Genomic DNA, 22,754 nt, shown 5'->3' with positions numbered 1-22,754 from the left:
AATTGAGCTCAGAGCTTTGCACATGTTAATCATTCCCTTTACAGGCTTTGAGGTGGCTCAGAGATTAAGAGCACTGTCTGCTCTTCCAGAGGTCCTGAGTTCAATTCTCAGCAACCATATGGTGGCTTACAACCAGCTGTAATGGGATCTGGTGCCCTCTTCTGGCCTGCAGTTATACATGCAGGAAAAATGCTGTATACATAATAAATAAATAAACAACAAAACCAAACCAAAAAAAATTCATTCCCTTTACTACAGGCTCAACTCTCAGTCACTTAGTCTGGTTTTTAAAGGATGAATTGTACTTGCTAGCCTCAGGAAGGACACTTTTCTGTTTTACTCTGTTGAGTAATGAAGTTTGTGTTTTCTATATGTGGCTTGTTAATGATAAGGCTGTTAGTGGCCACAGTTAATCCTCCTCAACTCTTTCCTAATCCATTCTCTTACATAGATATTTTAAAAGCTTTTGACTTCTCCTGAATTGGGTGTTCATATGCTTCCAGTGTAAGAAGATGATAATTATCAGCCCATGTAACAAAACCCCAGACAACCTGGACAGCTATAGTGTGCAACTGTGCTATGTTCGTGTTAAAATGCCACATGACCAAATCTTCAGAAATTATAAATCTGGTGCAAGAAAATATCTTTATGCTGTTTGTGTTATGTACCTAAGATCATTGGTACTTTAATATGCATAAAGAACAAAAATATGAACAGATTAAAGTGGTTCTGTAAGTTTGTATCTGTTTGCTGTGACTGCATAGCACACTCCTAGACATTAGGACTGTTGCAAACAGTTGACGCTTCCCATCACCTGCAAAGTTTGTTTTAGTTTTAGTCATTTGAGACAAGATCTACTATAGCCCAGGCTGGCCTCTTGCTTATGCTGCTCTTTTGCCTCACCCTCCCAAGAAGTCCTGGGGAACTATAGGCACACATTACCAAGCCCAGCTACTCTGAACTGGTGTCTCCCCTCAAGGGTCCTAGAGAAGAAATTACAGTGTCTCTTTGAGTCTAGTGGTGTATGCCAGTAATCCCAGAACTAGGGAGGCAGAGGCAGGAGGATTACTGTAAATTGGAGGACAATATACTTGATTATATAGAGAGAGAACCTGTCGGGGAGGGGGAGATAGAGGGGAGGAAGCCTGGGCCATCTGAAGCCATTGATTAATAGCGTATTTAATTTGTGTAATAAGAGGGAGATTTGCACATGGTTTTCCCTTCCCTCCTTTTTAGCTAGACCATGCTGTCTGGAGAATTTTTGCTGCAGTTTTGTTTTGTTTGAAGACAAGATTTCTCTGTGTAACAGCCCTAGCTGTTACTTGGAAGTCGGTTTGTAAACCAGGCTGGTCTTAAACTTACAGAGATTCACCTGCCTCTGCCTCCTGAGTGCTGGGATAAAAGGTGTGCACCATCACCTGGCTGGCTTACAGATTCTTACTGTGATCCAAAAATGGAGAATTCATTGATTATGCATCTGGATACTACTACCAAATAATGTGGTATTCAGTGAAGTGTTCACCAGTTAGTTATCATCCATATTGCTTTGTTTCTTTAATTGGTAATGAAAAAAATATGCGTGCTATGCCATGATCCTTTGAGAAGACTAGAGCAGACCAGGGACTTTGTGGCGAGTTTGTTTCGGTAATTGCTTAATGCTAGTATACCTATTACTGGATTGACAGGGACCAATGGGTTTTAAGTGGTTTTTCTTTACTCTAGAATTTTGTCTCCCCCACCCTTCCCTGCCCACCTGCCGGACGGGTTCGTTATGTAGTCCTGGAAATCACAGTTATGAGCCTGCCTCTGCCTTCCCAGTGCTGGAATTAAAAGGTGCGTGTGATCACTGCCTGGCCTCCTCTTTCTGCAATCCCCACCCCCACACACCTTGCTTTTTGAAGATTTGTCCTTTAAATAATCCCTTGTCAGTGGTTTGGAATGTGGGTCTGACTCTGCCTGACCACAGAGTTTTTTGCTGATTTTCCAAGATGGATTTTTGTCTACATCCCAGGGTGAGGAGCCTATAAGGTGAATTTGCCTTATGTCACTTAGAGGAAGGTCTGTTGGTACTGGTCTTTTCTTAGCCCTTTGGGCTCTAGTTGCTGCAGTCTTATGGTGTATACTCCATTAGTATTTAAGAGAAGACTGAAAGCTGTTTTGCTTGAAAAGGCTCTCTAGAAACCTGAGAAGTTCCTCAGCCCTTCCCATGAAGATTTCCATAAGGATAAGGTTGCTTGTCCTCTCTCCTCTGCCATAGTATCAGGATTCTGCTGTAATCGCTCCATCATCCTGCCAGCTGTATCTCATTTCTCATACTAGAATGCTCCTCCTTCCCAGGCTCAGCTTGATCCACCAGTCTCGATGCTTTATCTGGTACAGGGACTAGCCTTAAATTGTCTGTCTGGCTTTGTGTTTCATTTGACCCTAATACACTGGGTTGCACTGTCTAAAAGAGAATTATGTCCCCTCCCATGTCTGAGTGCATTTCTCATTTCTAACTGCAGCTCCTGAGCAGATCTGTAACTTCAAGGTTAAGATAAGACACATTCCATCAGAACTATGTCGTCATCCTTGCCAGCTTCTGATCTGTGACTGTCCAGGAGATTTATAAGACAGTTGTATGCCATTCTTTAAAGAATATTATGGTTGGACTCTGACTCCTGGCATCAGGCCCAATTTGATTTGTCAGCTGTTACAATACCCATTTCCCATAGAGAAAGGGGCCTGGGTTCACATGCCCTTCAGGCTGCTCTTTCAGATAAACAGGAGTTAGTAGATCTGAACCTTTTTAATTATTTCCTAGTGTTTTATAAGGGTAAAGGTAAATAACGAGAATATTTTGTCCTTTGTTGAATTGTTGTTTTGTGTATGCGCACACACACATGAGCATACCCTGTAGCAGGGCATTCACACCACGGCAAGGAGTAGAAGTCAGAAAACTACATTGTAGTATCAGTGTTCTCTTTTCTGCCTTTGTGTAGGATCAAGGGATCAAACTTGGGTCATCATTGAGCTTGCATAGCAAGCTGAGCCATCTTGGTGGCTCCCCATAATATAGCTCTTTCAATATAAATCCAGCCATTTCCCTAGGGTAGGTCATGGGGACTTATTAACTCTATTTTTTAAATTTATTTTTATTTTATGCATATGGGTGTTTTGCTTGTGTGTATGCCTGTGTACTTCAGGTCCATTGTGCTAGCAGAAGTCAAATGAGGTTGTCAAGTCCTCTGGGATTAGTGTTGCAAACAGTTGTAAAGCCACCAATGGGTGCTAGTACTCTGGAGGAGCAGCCAGTGCTCTTCAGTGCTGAGCTGTCTGTGCAGCCCTGCCTTTTGTGTGTGTGTTTTGTTTTGTTGTTTTGAAACAAGATCTTGTTATGTAGGTCTGGCTGGCCTGGAATTCACTGTGTAAACCAAGTTGGCTGTGTAAACCAGTGAATGCACCTGGCTCTACCTCTACCTCTTCAAGTGCTGGGATTACAGGCCTTTGCCGCTGCTCTCAGCTATTTGTTCCATTTCAGTGATGCTGAGGTTTAATATAAAGGTTATTTGCTCAAGAGTGATTGTACATGGCAAGTTACTACTTTGACCATATATTTTATTTTCTCTGGTTATATTTTCATATTCTCAAATTAAAGAAAAAGATGAGGCCAGGCATAATGGTGTATACCTCTAATCCCAGCACTGGGGAAGCAGAGGCAGGTGGATCTCTGAGTTTGAGGCTAGCCTGTTCTACAGAGTGAGTTCCAGGACAGCCAGAGCTATACAGATCCTGTCTCAAAAATAAGTTTGAGGTTTTTGTTTAGTTTTGTTTTTTTTGGTGTGTGTGTATGTGTGTGCATGCGCACATGTGCCTGTGCATGCACATGTGCAATACACATGGGGGTGCATTTAGAAACCAGAAGAAGACATCAGATCCCCTGAAGATGGAATTACAGATAACTGTAAGCCACCTGACATGGATGCTGAGGGTCCTCTGGAAGAGCAGCAAGCTCTCCTAACTACTGAGCCATGTTTCCAGACCTCATTTTGTTTTTATGTTAGTCTTCTTATTGTAGTCCAGATGGCCTCCAATTTATGATTCTCTTTTTACCTTATGAGCATTGGTAGCAGAACACTGCTACATTGGCTGGGGAAGTGGCTTGATGAGTAAAGGTGCTTGCCATCAATCCTGATGATCTGTATTCAATATCTGGAACTCACATAGTAGAAGGAAGAGTATCTGCCAGTTCCTAAAGTGTGTCCTTTGATCTCCATATGCACACTATGGCATGCAGGCATCCAAACACTGTGTGCATGCATATATATATATATATATATATATATATATATATATATATTACACATACCATGCATGTCCTATATATTATATAGTATATAGAATATGGTATATAGTATACTATATATTATGGTATATACTTTATATACTATACACTATATATTTTATATATACTATATATTTTATATATTTTTAATATATTTTATATACTATATATTTTAGAATATGTTATATAATGTATCATGGTATATATAGTATATATACTGTATATAGTATGTATAATATGTATAGTATGTATAACACATAGTATATATATGGTATATAGTATGCATTACATAATGTATTTTATATATATATACACACACACACACACACTTTTTTTAAAATTTGAAAAGCTGTGATAGTGCTGGACATAGTGGTACACATCTCTAATCTCATCACTCAGGATGAAGAGACGGACAGATAGAGATCTATGAGCTCAAGACCAGTCTGGTTTAAGTTGTTAGTTCCCTGGGATGGTGGTGGAACACATCTTTAATCCCAGCACTTGTAAGGCAGGTGGAGTTCTGTGAGTTTGAGGCAAGCCTGGTCTACAAAGAGAGTTCCAGGACTCTCTTTTCTTGTGTAGCCAGTGCTACACAAAGAAATCCTGTCTCAGAGAGAGAGAAGCTATCCTTTAAAGAAGGGGAAGGGGCAAAAGATCATAAGTTTCTGAACTTTGAGAAATTCTCTAGCAATAAAAATTTTATTTTGTTCATAGTGGCAAGCATTGCGGGATGGGTGCAAGTTAACTAATTATTCAGTAGGCTGAGGCAGGAGATTGTAAGTTCAAGGACTTCTTGGGTTATCTTGATGAGACCATTTCTCTGAATAAAAATAACTAAATGGACTAGAGAGATTGTACATTGGTAGAGCACTTGCCTAGCAGTGTTCGATGTGCTAGGTTCAATCTCTAGTACAATAAAAATTTTCATGCTCTGATACTTCTGTGTGATAGCCCAAATTACTACCATTCTCTACTTGAGAGTACCTCTCTTCCACCCCCCATTGGCCTTAAATGTAGATATCCACCTGCTTCTGTCTCCTGTGTACTGGGAGTAAAGGCATGTACCACCATGTCCTCCAGGCCTTCTTTTCTTTCTTTTTTTTTTTTTTTTTAAGGTTTGTGTGTTTGTGTGTTTGTTTGTTTATATGAGTACACTATAGCTGTCATCAGACACACCAGAAGAGGGCATCGGATTCCATTACAGATGGTTGTGAAACATCATGTGGTTGCTGGGAATTGAACTCAGGACCTCTGGAAGAGCAGTCAGTGCTCTTAACCACTGAGCCATCTCTCCAGCCCCAGGCCTTCTTTCTTTTATAAAGTTTTTATATAGATATGTATTATATATTCAGCATACCTTCCCAACCCATCCACTCCTGTCTTCCCATTTCTCACCCTTCTTTTGTAGTTCCTCTTCTCCCCTACACAGTTTTAATTCGATATACGTGATTTTGTGTATCTTTATAAAGTAGAAGCTATCATTGAGAGAACATGCTGTATTTATCTTTGAGACTGGCTTTTGATATGAATATCTCCAGATACATATCTGTTTTCCTGCAACTGATGTAGCTTCATTCTTTTTTTTTTTTTTTAATCTGGGAACTAAATAGTCAAATGCAGGATAGAAACCTGAGATTGAGATTAAATATTTTCACAGTCATCTTTTTTTGTTAGATTATTTATTTATTTATTATATGTAAGTATACTGTAGCTGTCTCCAGACACCCATATGAGGGCATCAGATCATTGCAGATAGTTGTGAACCACCATGTGGTTGCTGGGATTTGAACTCATGACCTCTAGAAGAGCAGTCAGTGCTCTTAACCGCTGAGACATCTCACCAGCCCTGTAGCTTCATTCTTTATGTCTGAAAAAGATTTCATAGTGTATGTATGCATTTTCTTTATCCATCCTTCTGTTGCTGAGCACCTAGGTTGGTTCTATATTTTAGTTGTTGCCAAAAATGTTGGTGTGCAGTATCTGTGGTATGCTGACTTGTAGTTCTTTGTTTTTTTCCGTTTTTCTTTTTTAAAAAGTTTTAACAATCTATTTTATGTATTTCCATGTATATTTGTTTACCACATACATGCCTGTTACCCTTAAGAGGGTGTCAGATCCCATGGGATTAGAGTTATAAGTGGTCGTGAGCCCTCTGTGGGTGCTGGGAACTCAACTCTGGTCATCTGCAAGAATAGTAAGGTTATAATCATTGAGTTACTCCTCTCTCTAGTCCCTGGAGTTCTTTACTTTTTGATTGTCTCTTTTCCTTACTCTCCCATTGAAGAAACCTTAGCATGTCTGATACCACAAAAAGTTTAAATTCTCATATGTGAAGCAAATATGTTTATTAGAGCTAAGTGAAAGGACATTGTATATATGTCTGGTTTTCTTTCTTTCCTTCTGAGACTAGATCTCTTGTAACACAGGATGGTTCTGAATTGGCAATGTAGTTGTGCACGACCTTGAATTCCTGATGTTTCCTGTTAATGGCCTCTTTTTTAAAAATTATTATTATTATGTTATAATACTGTCCTTTCATTGAGTATTAGGGATTATTAATATGAAGTTATACATGAATAGTATATTGGGATATTAATTACTAAAAGTCTTTTATGGCATTGCAAGAATAACTAATACCTTCTTAAAATTAACTGTAATGGCTGTAACCCTCCCCCTCCTTTTAAACTAAGGAACTAATTTTTTCCATCTGTGAATTCAGTTGAAAGGTGTGTGTGTGTGGTATGGGGATGTAGCTCAGTAGTCTGTATTGTTAGCATTCCTTCTAGGTTCTGCCCCACAGATCTGACAACAGCCAGGTATGCCTGGGTTACTATAAAAGGGGCTGTTTGCCTCCTCCTCTCTATCTCGTACTTACTCTCTTACTCTCTACTCCTTTTTCCCCTCCCCCCCTCCACGTGTTCCTGGCAGGCCTCTCCTCCCCCTCCCTCTCGTGTCTGTCTGTCTCTCCCTCTTTCTCTCCACTCCCTTCCCAGCTCCACTTCCCATGCCCTAAATAAACTATTCCATACTATATCTGCCAAATGGCTGGTACTTCAGGAGAAAGGGATGCCACAGCATTGGCTCACAGAGGCACCCCCTCCAACCTCACCATACCTGGCTCTATCAAACATGCCCTGGCTCTTCCTCTTTTTATAAAACACAACAGTATAATGACCTGCTTTCCATAACCAGCTCCCCAAATTACAAAGCTTGGTTCCTGGTCATTGTTTAAAGTCTTTGGCTTATAGTTCTGTTGTAATTCTCTCAAACAAGAGACCTTATACAGTATCATTAAAATCCTCTCCTTTTCCTGTTACTTTTCCCCCCTCAAGCAGTTTTAGTTAACTGTACAGTGACAGATGGTGGAAAAGCCATTGTCCAGAGTGCTTCTAGATTAAGGGTGGTTTGTCCTGATCTGTTGTAGGAAGTACCTACTCTTGGTTCTCCCCTTCTCTTCTCAGTGAGCTGTAATCCTGTTAGGTGGTCCTAAAATGCTATTAATTCCCAGCGCTTTTAGAGAAATAAGCCTAAATTTTGGACTTTAAAACAAAGAACTAACTCCCTTGAGCTCTGAAAGCCTTAGCCTCGAGGCCAAGGGAGATACCTTCCAACTTCTCCACCCAGTCTGCAGTGAAAAGGAAAGTTAAGCCTTTTAACTTTTTCATTTGCCTCTCCCCCTTAGTCTAGTACGGCTGCCAGTTGTCATGGCAACGGACTGGGACAGCTGCGCAGTGGCGCCCAGGCAGCTGGGTGGGGGCGGGGGAGCTGCCAGCCCGCCAAGCCCCAGACCTGGGAGGGGAGGCCCCTCCTGTTAGCCCAGAGGGAAAGAACGAACTGGGGCGATCCGGTAGGTAAGGGAGGGAACCCCTACTGATCTACTTTGAGGGCTTCTCTTCAGCATGAAGGTATAAAGAAAAAAAATTCTCTTCCTCAAACTGAAGAACACATATGTAAATCCTTTTTTTTTTTTTTTTTCCTGGTGAGGCAGGGAAGGCCATAGCCACAATGCTTAACTGCATGCTTCCAACATGGGGCTGGTTTTAACCCAGCGCTCTGACCTAAAGTGCTCAGCTCCCGGAAATTCCAAGGTGAGTGGGGGTGGGGGTGGGGTACTCTCCCTGGAATATGACATTTCCTGTCTATGGTGAGGTCGGAGGCTGTGTTTATTTTAAATAAACCTTATATATTTTTTGGTGTCTAGGAGTCTTCTGAATTCATGGAAAGATTATTTCAAAACCCCTTACCTACATTCCCCCATGCTTCTTTCTCAAATAAAGTTATCATAGGTCAGAAATTAATACAAGCAGTTTTTTAGACGGGCATACCTATTTGCTAATAAGTTTTGTAGGTAAGATTTTTCAACACTATTTTTCTGTAATGATTTCTTTAGAATTAATAATTGTCAATAAATTGTTAAATACAACTTCTGCTTCTTTGACTTGAACATAATTTTAAGATTAGTTGCCCTTTTTATTCCTGAGATTGGCTTTCTGGCCAAGATGGGAATGTTCTAAAAAATATTTTTAGAGATTATAGCAAAACAACAATGGAGTCAGCTAAGGAATCAATTCTTGCTACTTGGTAATCCAGACTGTGGGTACCATTTAACATTAAGGAAGAATTATTTTTAAATGATTATGGTAACAACAGTGTGGGAATTTTAAAAACTAGATTCTGTGTTGTGAGCAAGCACTCTTGATGTGCATATTTCCGAGTTTAACTCAGTTTCCATTTGCGTTGCCTTGCTGTGGCTTTCCTAGGGTCTGGGGCTAATGAATAAGTCCTCTGTGTTCTGAGGAGGCTTCATGTTGATGCAGAGTCTAGGGCCAGACTTCTTTTCCCTCCTCTTTCCTTTGGCCCAAAGTCAACTTCAGTTAAGAGACAAGGTACCTCCTGAACTATTTAGGTTAGTTGAGCCTTGAGAATTACAGACTAGTCTAGTGACTGATTCTGAAAATTTTTTCTCTGCCCCTCTTTCCTTGTATCCTCAAATGAGCTTACTAAAAAGGAGGCTTAGTGTGTTTGAGCGGTCAGCTTTGCTTTTGTGAGCTGATGGTTACTCTTGAAGGGACAGGCTCAAATTGTTTAAGAGAAATGTACCAATTCAATGGAAATGTGGTGAGAGATGGCCCAAGCAGGCTGTGTGTGCGAGTGTGCGAGTGTGCGCGCGTGCATGTGTGCACTCCTGAGAGATTGATCAAATATTCAGAGTATAGAAAAGTTACATTCGGGGGAAGGATCTTTTTTTTTTTTTTTCATTTTTATAAAGACCTTTATTCGCCTTAGAGGAAAAAGATTTTTATTCTGTCTTGGTTCCTTTAATTGACGGTTTTCCACATTTCTCTTTGAGTTCCTGCTCACAAGTGGATACAGAAATGGTCAGGAGTAACACCCATGCTATTTGCTCTTTGGGAATATAAAAATAAAGAGTTAAACAATTATTCCATCTAATAATTTTGATCTCTTCAGCTGAAGAGAAGTTGTTGTTAGAGAAATGTGGATTGACCCATTTTAAAGTTAAATTTGTAGCCCTGTCTTTACAATAATTGTAGATCAAAGAGAAGGGTAAGTAACTCACTGGTGTTGTACCCTCTGTTTAATCAAGAAGTGACAGTTTAAACTCTCAGGTAGATTGAACCATTTCATCTTTCCCCCTTTCAGGAACCTTGTGGCCGTACTCCTTCAGGTGAAACAACACGTATACGACATGGGAAAGAAGACCAAGAGGACAGCCGACAGCTCTTCTTCAGAGGATGAGGAGGAGTATGTGGTGGAAAAAGTGTTGGACAGGCGCATGGTTAAGGGGCAAGTGGAGTATCTGTTGAAGTGGAAAGGCTTTTCTGAGTAAGTGCTTTCTTTTCAGTCTTTAGGACTCTGTAGAGGTAGAAAACCTTGGTTTACTTGCCCATGAGCCATAGGTTTTGTTTGTTTGTTTGTTTGTTTTTCCCCATTTATAAACTTTAATGAGAATCAAGACAGGCAGCAGACCACATAGTCTCCCTGTCATGGAGCTGATATTTTAATGATCTTACTTTTGAGGGGTAGTTTAAGGAATTGGTTGGGAACACAGACTTGGGAGCCAGATGTCCTGGGACGAGATTCTTGTTCCACTCCTTAAGATACAGGTGAATGACCTTGGGTAATTTTTTTTTATTATTATGACTTAACATTTTTGGTTGTTTTGTTCATTTTTTTATGGTTTTCGAGACACAGTTTTTCTGTGTAGCTTTGGCTGTCCTGGAACTCTCTGAGTGGACCAGGCTGACTCCGAACTCAGGAGATCAGCTTGCGAAGTGCTGGGATTAAAGGCATGTGCCACCACACCAAGCTAAATTTTATTGAGCTACATGTATATTGTCTGGTGCCCACAGTCCAGAAGAGAGCATCAGATCAGCTAGAAGAGGAGTTACATATGGTTGTAAGTTGCCATATGAATGCTGGAAATCAGATCACAGTTCTCTGGGAGAGCAGACAGTGCTCTTTAACACTGAGCCATTTCTTCAGCCCATTGGCTAATTTAATAATCTATCCCCCCTCCCCCTGCTCTAATAAAATAGGGATAAAGGGTTGGTAGAGAGCTTTCACCCAGCATACTCAGGGTCCTGGTTTGGTCCTCACATATATCAGAAAAAGAATAGAAAAGAAACAAAAACCCAGGGATAAGACATAGTACTTGGCAGTCTCAGTGAGTGTGGGTAGACTTCTTACCATTGCAAGTATGAGCATTTGAATTTAGATCAACAGAACCCATGTAAAGTCAGGCACATATATCTCTCCCTGTGGTGATACACTGAGATGGGAGACAGAGGCAAGAGACTCCCTGGGTGCCTGAGGGACAACTAGCCAGTCATACATGGCAGTGAATAAGGGACCCTATTCAAACAAGTTAGAAGGCAGGGATCAACAGCTGAGGTAGACTCTGACCTCTAATTGTATATACCCAAACTTACATGCAGTACACAGACTTAAAAGAAGTCAAGCCTTTAATCTCAGAGGCAGATAGATCTCCTGAATTCCAGGCCAGGAATGAGATTAAAGGTATGTAATACTATGGTCAGTTTATAGCTAACATTTCTTTTTTGTTTGTTTGTTTGTTTGTTTGTTTTCAAGTCAGGGTTTCTCTGTGTAGCCAGGGCTGTCCTAGAACTCACTCTGTAGACCAGGCTGACCTCAAACTCAGAAATCTGCCTGCCTCTGCCTCCCAAGTGCTGGGATTAAAGGCGTGTGCCACCACTGCCCAGCCTATAACTAACATTTCAACTTAAACATCTTCTTTGTTAGTAATTTTTAACTTGTGAGGGGCAGGTTACTTTCACCTTCTTGTATGAGTCAAGGTTTCTTGATTTGGTTGTATGCAGCATATCTGAGACTATCTGGTCTCTAGTTAGTTTTGCCTTTGCCTCACATCTTATAGTAGGAACACCAGTGCATCCAGCTTTTTATGTGAGTTCTGGGGACTGAACTCAGGTCTTCAGGCCTTGTGCAGGAGATATATAGCTCAGTAGTGTTTGCCTAGTGTATGTGAGGGTTTGGGTTTTAGTTTCAGTACCCCAGAAACCAAACATAGAAACAAAATGCAACAGAAACAAGGGATAAAACTCAATTTGCGAAGAATCATTGTATTGATAGTGCCTTTATGTTAAGGCCCTTCAGAACCTCAGAAATGTTATTTCATGATTTAATGTTACTCATATGGAACATTGGGCATTTTAGGTAAGTTGATTCATGCATTACAGGATATTTAGCATTTGTTGAACCAGATTAGTGTTTCTATAAACTATCACCATAGCCCAGGCTAACCTAGAATTTATTTACCCTGTAGCCAAAGATAACCTTGAACTTCTTTTTTTTTTTTTTTTGGTTTTTTCGAGACAGGGTTTCTCTGTGTAGCCCTGGCTGTCCTGGAACTCACTCTGTAGACCAGGCTAGCCTCGAACTCTTGAACTCAGAAATCCGCCTGCCTCTGCTTCCCAAGTGCTGGGATTAAAGGCGTGCGCCACCACCGCCCAGCCAACCTTGAACTTCTGATCTTCATGTTTCTGCTTCCCAAGTGCTGTGATTCTGGGCCACCACTGTAGCAGTAAATTAGTTAAACCGTAGTAGCTTTATGTTCCCAGTGGGTCCCACCCACCAGAGCCCTCTGGATTCTCGAATGAAGGACACGCATACCTACACCACATACCGCTTAATTTTGATATGCCTTGATTAGCTCAATGGCTGGGCATTTCTAATCCTCCCCACAGCCAGCATACATTCCCCTCCAGTATTCCTGGCTTAACATCTTCTAAACTGTATTTCATCTCTGCTCCCCTGTTGCTGATTCTCCTCCTCACCAACCCCCCATTTCTTGCCTTTGCTATCTAAAAGTCCTGCCCTGTCTCCCTACCTAGCCAGGTAGAGGCAGGGACCCTCAGGTATGGAAGCACAGCTTTTTGGGAGCTGAAATAAGACAAAGCATTAGAACCAATTCCCAGCATACCACACTGGTTTTTTGTTTTTTGGTGTGTTTTAATAGCACTTTGTGTATCTAGGCAAAAACTCTTCTGAGCTCTGCTTCATCACCATATTTCTAAACAGGAAATACTAGGTATGAAAATCGTTGCAATGAGACACAGGGAAGTCCCATGAAATAGGACTTTAAATAATGCTTGAAGAATTCCTGGTTGTTCTTAGACTTACTATTGACTCACCATTAGAAATACTTGTATTTTTGAAAGGTGCTTAAAGCTGTTTTTTAACATTTGGTACTTAACATAAATACAGACCTGAAAAGCAAAGCTGGGGTAGATACATATTAAGGAAGCATTGTCATAAGTGAATGTCTGGGATTGGGATTGGAGACATGGCTTAGCAGTTATGAGAACTTTCTGCTTTTTCAGAGGACTCTAGATAGGATTCCAATACCCTTGTCCCACAGTTCACAATGGCCTGTGACTCCAGTTTCATGGAATCTGATACCCTATTATAGACTCCTCTGTTACACATATACCCTTTTTTATATAGTAAAAGAAATAGGCCGGGCAGTGGTGGGCACACCTTTAATCCCAGCACTTGGGAGGCAGAGGCAGGCAGATTTCTGAGTTTGAGGCCAGCCTGGTCTACAGAGTAAGTTCCAGGACAGCCAGGACTACACAGAGAAACCCTGTCTCGAAAAAAACAAAAAGCAAAAAAAAAAAAAAAAAAAAAAGGAAATAGTAGAAAAAAATTTTTTCAAGACAAGGTCTGACTATGTAGCTGGGTGTCCTAGAACTCACTATGTAGACCAAAGTAGTCTCAAACTCAGAGATCTACCTACCTCTGCTTCCAGAGTGCTGGGATCAAACGTATGCACCATTATACTCAGCAAACTCCTGGGATTTCATTAAAGATAGGAACAAATTTTCTTCTCTTCACTGAGCATTGTCTGCAAGGGTGTACCTCGTTGTGTACCAGTGGGTACCATCCATATATAAACTGTTTATTCCTGTACCATACATACCTTGTGATAAGAGTTTAATTTGGGGGCTGGAGAGAGAATTCAGCGGTTAAGAGCTCTGACAGATCGTCCAGAGGTCCTGAGTTCAATTCCGGGCAACCACATGGTGCCTCACAACCACCTGTAATGGGATCCGATGCCCTCTTCTGGTGTGTCTGAAGACAGCTAAAGTATAAATAAAATAAATCTTAAAAAAAAAAAAGTTTAAGCCGGGCAGTGGTGGCGCATGCCTTTAATCCCAGCACTTGGGAGGCAGAGGCAGGCGGATCTCTGAGTTCAAGAGTTCGAGGCTAGCCTGGTCTACAGAGTGAGTTCCAGGACAGCCAGGGCTACACAGAGAAACCCTGTCTTGAAAAACAAACAAAAAAAAAAAAAAAAAAAAAGTTTAATTTGTTAAAGTACAAGGTTAACAACAGGGACTATGAGTTTGGCTCAGTTGGTAGAGTGCTTGCATAGCATACACGAAAGTTTGGGGTTGACCCCAAGAACTACATACACTAGGTAAACCTGTCTGTCAATAGGTAGAGGCAGGAGGCAAGGTCATTCTTGGCTTCGTTAATGAACCCCAGGCCAAACTCAGTTAAAGGAATGTGCTGGTGTGCTCCATAAAAAAATTAAAATTAAACTCAGCATAATGGTGCACATCTTTAATCCCAGCATTTGGGAGGCAAAGGCAGGTGGGTCTCTGAGTTTAAGGCCAGCCTGGTTTATAGAGTGAGTTCTAGGACTGCCAAGACTATACAGAGAAACCCTGACTCAAGAAACTGAAAGAAAAAAGCAAAACAAAACAAACATTAAAAATAAATTTAAAGAATTAACAGGAAGCTGGAGAGAGGGCTCATCAATTTAGAGCACTTGTTCTTGCAGAGGACCTGGATTTGATTCACAATACCTATGTGGTATCTTACAACCATCTATTACTCTGATTCCAGGGGTTCTGATTCTGTTTTCTGGCCAGGCCTGTACAAGATGCACATATATACACTTAGACCAAGAATTCATAAACACAGATATTTTAAGAAGATAACAGTATCAACTAAGGGACCATAGATATGACACTACAGTTAAGAACACTGGGTATTCTATCAAAAGACCCAAGTTCAATTTCTAACACCCACATGGTGGCTCACAACCCTCTGTAATTTAAGTCCCAGGTAATCCAATGTCCTTTTCTGGCTTCCACTAGGCATGCATGTAGGCAAAACCCTCATACACAAAATAAACATTTTAACAAAATACTATTATAAAAGGTGAATGGTCTCAACCTGTCTTACTATTTTGTAGCAACTTTTTTTTTCTCTCGTCAAGACAGGATTTCTCTGTGTAGCCCTGGATGTCCTGGAACTCACTCTGTAGACCTGGCTGGGCTCAAACTTAAAAGATCCTTCTTCCTTTGCCTCTCAAGTGCTGGGATTAAAGGGATGCACCACTGCTCGGCTTGTACCCACCTTTCTTATTGTGATGATACAAGTTGTGTTATAGTTTGCTTTCTGTTGCTGTGACCAAAAGCCATGTGGAGGGGAAAGGGTTTATGTTACATATATTCCATGGTTGAAGGAAGTCATAGCAGGAACTTGAGCAGGCTAAAAAATGTAAGTAGAAACTGTGGAGGAATGCTGGTTACTGGTTTGCTACCTTTTTTCCCCCTTTTGTTTGAGACAGGTTTTTCTTTTCTTTTTTTTGGTTTTTCGTGACAGGATTTCTCTTTATAGTTCTGGCTGTCCTGGAACTCACTCTGTAAACCAGGCTGGCCTTGAACTCAGAAATCCACCTGCCTCTGCCTCCCAAGTGCTGGGATTAAAGGCGTGTGCCACCACCGCCCAGCAAGAGACAGATTTTGCTATGAGGCCCTGGCTGTCCTACTACTTTCTGTGTAGACCAGGCTAGCCTTGAATTCAGAGAAATCTGCCTGCCCCCTCCCCTTCCCCCCCCCCCCCCCGTGCCCCTGCCTCTGGGATGGTACTATTCACAGTGGGTAGGGTCCCTTTATATCAATTAGCAATCAAAAAATGTCCTACAGATAGACATGCTCACAGGTCCAAGTCAGTCTGATAGAAGCTACTCTTCAATTGAAGGTCTATCTTCCCAGGTAACCAAAATAGCTATCACAGGTCTGTTCCTTATCAGTTTGACAAGCAAGCATATAAGTGTTAAAACGTGACCTTTATTGTCCTCAAGATTCATGTTAACATCGCAGTATAAAAAACAGTCCAGGCCAGGTGATGTCAGCACAAGCCTTTAGTCCCAGCACCTGGGAAGCTGAGGAAGATGAATCTCTGAGTTCAGGGCCAGCCTCATGTACAGAGTAAGTTCTAAGACAGCCAAGGCTATAAAGAGAAACCCTGTCTAGAAAAAAACGAACAAACAAACAAAACCTTAAACAAAATAAGATAAACCACATATACAGTTCAACTTTAAAAATCTTATGTTCTTTGAAAATTAAAAATTTCAATACTTTGAAAGTTCAAGGTTAGCTGGGCAGAGAGAAACCCTGTCTTCTTGAAAAACACATATATATTTCTATTCCTCAAGAACAGAACCAGTGCATAAAAACTGGTCCTACTTAATTAAGTAAAAGCAAAATCCAGCTATGTAGTTGTTAAGTCTGACATCTTGGACTTGCTCACCATGGGACTTGAGCAGTCCTGCTTCTCTGGAGCTGCCCACAGCCACACACAATGCTTGTCTCCTAGGTTCAGGCTAGCTCTACTCCACACCTGCTGCCATTGTCCTTGCATCTCCAGTGTTGTAGAGTTGCCACTGCAACTGAGGCTGCATTTTCATAGATGCCCTCTCTTTGGGGTCTTTATCCCTGTCCCTTGGTACCAGGCATCAAATGTTTTTCTTGAGAGATCTGTCATGTCTTGAAAACCAGTACACTGTGGGACTTAAATATTACCAAGTTGTGCCAGCTTGATGTGCAGCCTTAGCCCCTACAGCCTGAACTATAGCTTCTGTGTAATGACCTGAGGAAATATTCCCCAGAAGACTGACTAGCAAAAGGTTCACTTCTACAGATTCTTAATCCAAAATATCACACAAACAATGCCAGTAAGTCTTGGTTTCCCTCTGAAACTCGTACAGGCCAGCACTGCTGGACCATAAGACTCTAGCTAGATTTAATGTCAGCAACTCTCCCTCAAGCTAACTGAAGATTATAGATCCTGTTTTTGTGGTTCATTACAGGTTACAAGTGTGAAACACACAAACATACACACGAAACCTAGTGCTTGCCCTCTAACAGTGCTTTGCTTCTCAATAGGGAAAGGGATGGTAGTACAGTTTTTTTCTTTGCAGGTACATTTGGTTTAATTCCACAAGATTGTTGTAGTTTTAATTTTCTAAAACCTGTGCCACAAATACAAAATTTGGAGGTCAATATGGTTCATTCCTGTACTCTAGGTATTTGGAAGGCTGAGGCAATAGAATTTCAGAGAGTTAGGCAATAGAATTTCAGAGAGTTCAAGACAAGCCTGAGCTACATAGTAAGACTGTCTTTAAACTCAGAGAGAAGCTGAATATTGTGGCACACACCATCATCAGTCTCAACACTCCGAGTAGAGATCATTGAATCTCTGTTAGAGGCTATTCTGACCATCCTAGCAAAGTTCCAGGCCAGCCACAGACCCTGGGTAAAAACAAAATAGAATAAAATAGAAACCCACAGAGAAAGCTGGGAGTGTGTTTCAGTTGATAGAGTACTTGCATAGAATGCATAGCCCTGGCTTGGTGCTCCAGTGCTGAATAAAAGAGGCATGGTGGCACATACCTGAGATCCCAGTATTCAGGAGGAAGGATAAGGAGTTCAAAGTTATTCTTGACTACATAGAGAGTTTGACCCCAGTCTGTACTACATGAGACCCTCTTCCCTAAAAAGTTACTTTTCAAATTGTAGAGCTTTCTGTTTTTGTTTTTGGGTTGTTAGTTTGTTTTTTGGTTTTTCGAGACAGGGTTTCTCTGTGTAGTCCTGGCTGTCCTGGAACTCACTCTATAGACCAGGCTGGCCTCGAACTCAGAAATCCGCCTGCCTCTGCCTCCCAAGGACTGGGATTAAAGGCGTGTGCCACCACTGCCCAGCTTTGTTTTGTCTTTTGTTAAAGATTATTTCAGATTTCACGAAAAATTTGGTGGTGACAGAAGACTTGGGTCTATCACATTTGAGTTAATGCACTCCCAACCTCTACTTACTAGAGTGTATAACTAGTATTCGAGACAGTAGAGACTGGGAGGCATGACTGGGCATGATGTTGCACAGCTTTAATCTCAGCATTTGGAAGGAAGAGGCAGGAGGATATCTGTGAGTTGTAGGAGGGCCCCACCTACTGTGGGCAGTACTACCCCTGAGGCTGGTGGGCCTGGGATATATAAGGAAGGTGACGGCCATACCTGCCTGGTAGTGTACACTTTCAATCTCAGCATTCCAGAGGCAAAGGCAGGCATATCTCTGGGAGTTCAAAGCCAGCCTGGTCTACATAGTGAGTTCCAGGACATCTAGGACTACATTAAATACTGTCTCAGAAACAGAAAAGAAAGACCAGAGGTATGTGACTTACTAAGTTATCCTTTTTGTATAGGATGTATTGTATGTATAAAATAATACTCTTTTGATAATTAAACATTGAAATTTGGCCTTTTTTAATGGAGAAAAGCAGTGCTAGGGATTAAATCCATAGAGCCTTGCTTATGGCTGGACAAGCACTTTTACCACTGAGCTGTATACCCAGCTTCTAGACCAGGTTTGTTTTGTTTTTAAAGATTTAATTTTTTTTTTTACTTATTTTGTTTGGTTGGTTGTTTTTTTCAATGCAGGGTTTTTCTGTGTGATCCTGGCTGCTCTGGAACTTGATCTGTAGACCAGGGTGGCGTTTGCCTCCTGAGTGCTGGGATTAAAGGTGGCTACCACCACCTGCTAATTTGTTTGTGTGTGTATCTGTCTGTCTGTCCGTCTGTGTCTGTGTCTGTGTGGGGGTATGTGAATGCTTTGCAAGTGCCTGTGGAGGTCACAGGGCATTAGATTCCCTGGAACTGGGGTTATAGATGTTCAGGTCCTCTGCAAGAGTAACAGGCACTCTTAACCATTGAGGCATCTCTCTAGCCCCCAAATTGGTAGTTTTAAATGGGTTTATTAAACTATAATTTATGTATCAAAGGAGTCACCTAGTCTAGGCAGTGATGGTACATGCCTTTAGTTCCAACACTGTCTTTTAATCCCAGCACTTGGGAAGCAGAGGCAGGCAGTTTGGGGCCAGCTTGGTCCATAGAGTAAGTTCCAAGATAGCATTCATCCTTTAAAAAAAAAAAAAAAAGCTGCCAATCCTATTGAAATTATACAATTTGATGTTTGTTGCTTTGTTCTTTGAGACAAGATTTTTTTTTTTTTTTTTTTTTTTCCTGAGACAGGGCTTCTCCTTGTAGCTCTGGCTGTTCTGGAACCTATTCTGTAGACTAGACTAGCTTCAAACTCAGAAATTGGTGTGGTTTGTTACCATATGCCCATTACAGAGCATTTACTCAGTCTAATCAAAATATATCTTGCCAGGGTATGTTAGAGAAATGGAATCAGAAACAAAGCATATGTTTGCTTATAAACTCGGTATACTGATTTTGAGATTTTCTCAAGTTGTGTTTTGTTTCTTTTTGTTGTTTAATATTCCATTTATACAGTTTATACAGAACCACATTTTTATTTATTCATCAGTTGATGAGCATTCAGGTTTGTTTTGGGGTTTTGGCTACTAAAATGTTGCTATAGGGCTATAGCTCAGAGGTAGAGCAGACAAAATCTTGGTTTGGGGTTTGATCCTCAGTCCTGAAAAATACTGCTACTATAATTCTTTACATGACTTTGTGTGAACATACTTTTTCCCACATCTCTTCAGTGAAAATTGAAGATCAAATTTGTTGGATTTCTTTTTTTGTTTGTTTGTTTGTTTGTTTGTTTGTTTCAAGACAGGGTTTCTCTGTGTATCCCTGGCTGTCCTGGAACTCACTCTGTAGACCAGGCTGGCCTTGAACTCAGAAATCTGTCTGCCTCTGCCTCCCAAGTGCTGGGATTAAAGGCGTGGGCTACCACCGCCCAGCTGGATTTCTTTTTCTCTTCAGAGCTCAAGATCAAACCTGTAGCATTACATATGCTAGTATCTTACTATTGAACTATACTACACTAAGCCTCTTGTTAAATGCCTAAGTACAGATTTCCTGTCCATTCCTTATGCATCCTCTTTAAAACAAGCTTTAGCAATGACAACAGCTGAGGATGTAGTTTGCAAACACTTGGCAGTCTTAAATTCTGCAGAGATGGAAAGTGGGTAAAAATAGGGCATTATCCTTACCCTTCAGTCTTTTCCTTTTGTCTTTATTGTTACTGTCCAGGGAGCACAATACTTGGGAACCTGAGAAGAACTTGGATTGTCCTGAACTAATTTCTGAGTTTATGAAAAAGTATAAGAAGATGAAGGAGGGTGAAAACAACAAGCCCAGGGAGAAGTCAGAAGGAAACAAGAGGAAATCTAGTTTCTCCAACAGCGCTGATGATATTAAATCTAAAAAAAAGAGAGAGGTGAGCTTCTGGCTCCTGCCACCGTCCTCTTGCTCTGATGTGCAAATGGGGGTTTAGTTATTTCTCTTCTCTAAGGATGGACCTTATGGTATACTGTTGAACAAAAGCTTGCAGGGAAGTGTGTTGAGTAGATACAGTGACCCCTTCTGGCTGAGTGAGAACTAGTGTAGTACTAATTGTATTTAAAGTGTGAAAACTAATATGAAATTCAATCCATTCTGTCTCGTCCATGAATAGAAATGTGTATGAATGTGTGTCGTGTGTGGGTGCCCAAGGAGGCCAGAAGGTGTTGGATTCCCTGTAGGTAGAGTTACAGGTAGTTGTGAGCTCCCTAAAGTGAGTGCTAGGAACCAAACCTAGGACCTCTAGAAGAACAGCAAGCTCTCTTAGCCACTGAGCCAAGAGGAAGATACTTCTGATTTTCTTCTTTTTAAAGAAAGAAGAGTTGCTAAGGAGTTGGCTCAGGAGTAAAGGTACCTGTTGCCAAGCCTGAAAACCTGAGTTCAAATCCTACCCCTCATATTGTAGGATAAAACTGACTCCTTAAGTTGACCTTTGACCCCTGCATGCACCTGCTCACCTGAACATACTAATAATATTTTTTAAAAAAAACTTAAATGTATACTGCTTCACTCTATGTTGTGTTTTGTTCCAATAACATTTTTAATCCTATATTATTTTTTCTGTGATGTGTATAGTTTACATACTTGTTAGTATGTGTATACACAAGTGCTAGTGCATGTACACACATGTATACATTCATATGTATGTGAAGACCAGAGATCAAAGTCAGATATCTTTCTTTTAGCTTTTTGTTCTTGTCTTTTTTTGTTGTTGTTTCTGTTGTTGATATTTGAGGCAATGTTCCATGTGTCTTAAGTCTGGCCTCACATTTCGAGTATGGCTGAGGATTACTTTGAACTTCTTGTGCTCCTATCTCAACCTCCTAAGTACTGAGACTGTAGGCTTGTGGTATTGCTTTATGTTGTGCTAGGGATTGAACTCAGGACTTGCTGCATATTAAACAAGAACTCTGCCAACCAAACTGAGAAGTCCAGCCTCTCTATTGTTTAGAGGCAAAGGTCATGCTTTATAACTTGTCTGACCCTAAACTCACAACGTATTTCTGGCTTACCTGGAGCTTCCACTTCTGCCTTAGGCTCCTGATTGGTGGGATTTTAGGCATGACTAAATAGCACCATTCTTGGCTATTTTCACTAATTTTTATTCTAACTAAAAATAACTTTCATCTTCTTTTGTGTGTTTATTGTTTAGTTTGGAAACTAATTATGAAGTTTGGTCTGACTCCATTGCTTTTATGTGATTTTTAGATGGAAGGTAGTAACATAAACACCATATTGCCCCTTTTTTCTTTTGCATCTTTGCTGTGTGCATATGTTACACGAACACTCTACCTCTCCAGCTTTCCCACTTTCAATTTATTTCAGGGTTATGAAACCTATGTACTTAAAATTTAATAAAATATAAGTGTAAGTCTACATAACATCCCTGAACTAATTTCCTATTTATGCTATACTTAGATTCCCATTTTTCTACACTTATTCTCTCAACTGTGACTATACCTCAGAATCAACCATAAGGTCTTTAAAAAATAAAATCTCTAGTACCCAAGATGAACCTTACATCACTTATGAGAGTTTCTGTGGGTAAACTGAGGCATTGGGATTTTATAAAGGTTGTATGTAATTCTTGGACTATATGGGGGCTGTTCCTGACTTCTTTCTCTTGTTAATTTTATTTTTAAAACTTTTTTGTTTGTTTATTTAAGACAAGGTCTCTCTGTGTAATCATGGCTGTCCTGAAGCTTGTTATAGAGACCTGCGTGATCTCTGATTCACAGAGATCTTCTTGTATTTGCCTTCTGAGCACTGGGATTAAAGGCAAAGGCCAGCATGTCCTGCAACCTATGCCATGTTCTGACTATGATAAACTGTATTGATAAGGAATTTAAGGAAGAAACACTTTTCATTTTCTGAGGACTTTTTTTGTTTGGGAGTTTTGCTGTTCTGAAACTCACTATATAGACCATGCTGGTCTCAAACTCTGTCTCTGCCTCCCAATCTCCCTTCACACTAAAATTTTTTATTTATATATTTTAATATATTCTCTTATTTTGCATGTGAGTGAGTATGTATGTGACTGTACATGTGTGGAGGATAGAGAAAAACTTGAAAAAATCAGTTGCCTTTTTCCACCAGGTTGGAACTTAGGCTTGGTGGTAGTCACCTTTTGTTTTGATTTTGCTAACCCTTTGTGTTCTGGCTTTTGTCATTTGGTTTCTTTCTTTCTTTCTCTCTTTCTCTCTTTCTCTCCTTCTTTCTTTCTTTCTTTCTTTCTTTCTTTCTTTCTTTCTTTCTTTCTTTCTTTCTTTCTTT

The 22,754-nt window shown here is 40.6% G+C and overlaps 1 protein-coding gene across 4 annotated transcripts in view; it reads left to right on the top strand.

Moving 5' to 3' along the window:
- Cbx5 (chromobox 5) overlaps positions 1-22,754 on the top strand; it is a 39,920-nt gene that overhangs the window by 13,575 nt on the left and 3,591 nt on the right. Inside the window, exons 1-4 of one of the 4 annotated variants that reach the window (XM_028781149.1) lie at positions 8,119-8,171; positions 8,309-8,412; positions 9,986-10,168; positions 20,172-20,358. In XM_028781149.1, the coding sequence (XP_028636982.1) occupies positions 10,032-10,168; positions 20,172-20,358 (324 nt within the window). In that variant the 5' untranslated portion in view covers positions 8,119-8,171; positions 8,309-8,412; positions 9,986-10,031. Of the gene's footprint in view, positions 1-8,118; positions 8,172-8,308; positions 8,413-9,985; positions 10,169-20,171; positions 20,359-22,754 lie in introns of those variants that run through there. The other 3 variants (XM_028781148.1, XM_028781150.1, XM_028781147.1) reach the window with 3 other exon arrangements.

The sequence above is a fragment of the Grammomys surdaster genome, unplaced genomic scaffold, assembly GCF_004785775.1.
Source record: "Grammomys surdaster isolate TR1022 unplaced genomic scaffold, NIH_TR_1.0 374, whole genome shotgun sequence".
Lineage (NCBI taxonomy): Eukaryota > Metazoa > Chordata > Mammalia > Rodentia > Muridae > Grammomys > Grammomys surdaster.
This window is presented reverse-complemented; position numbering and strand designations above follow the sequence as displayed.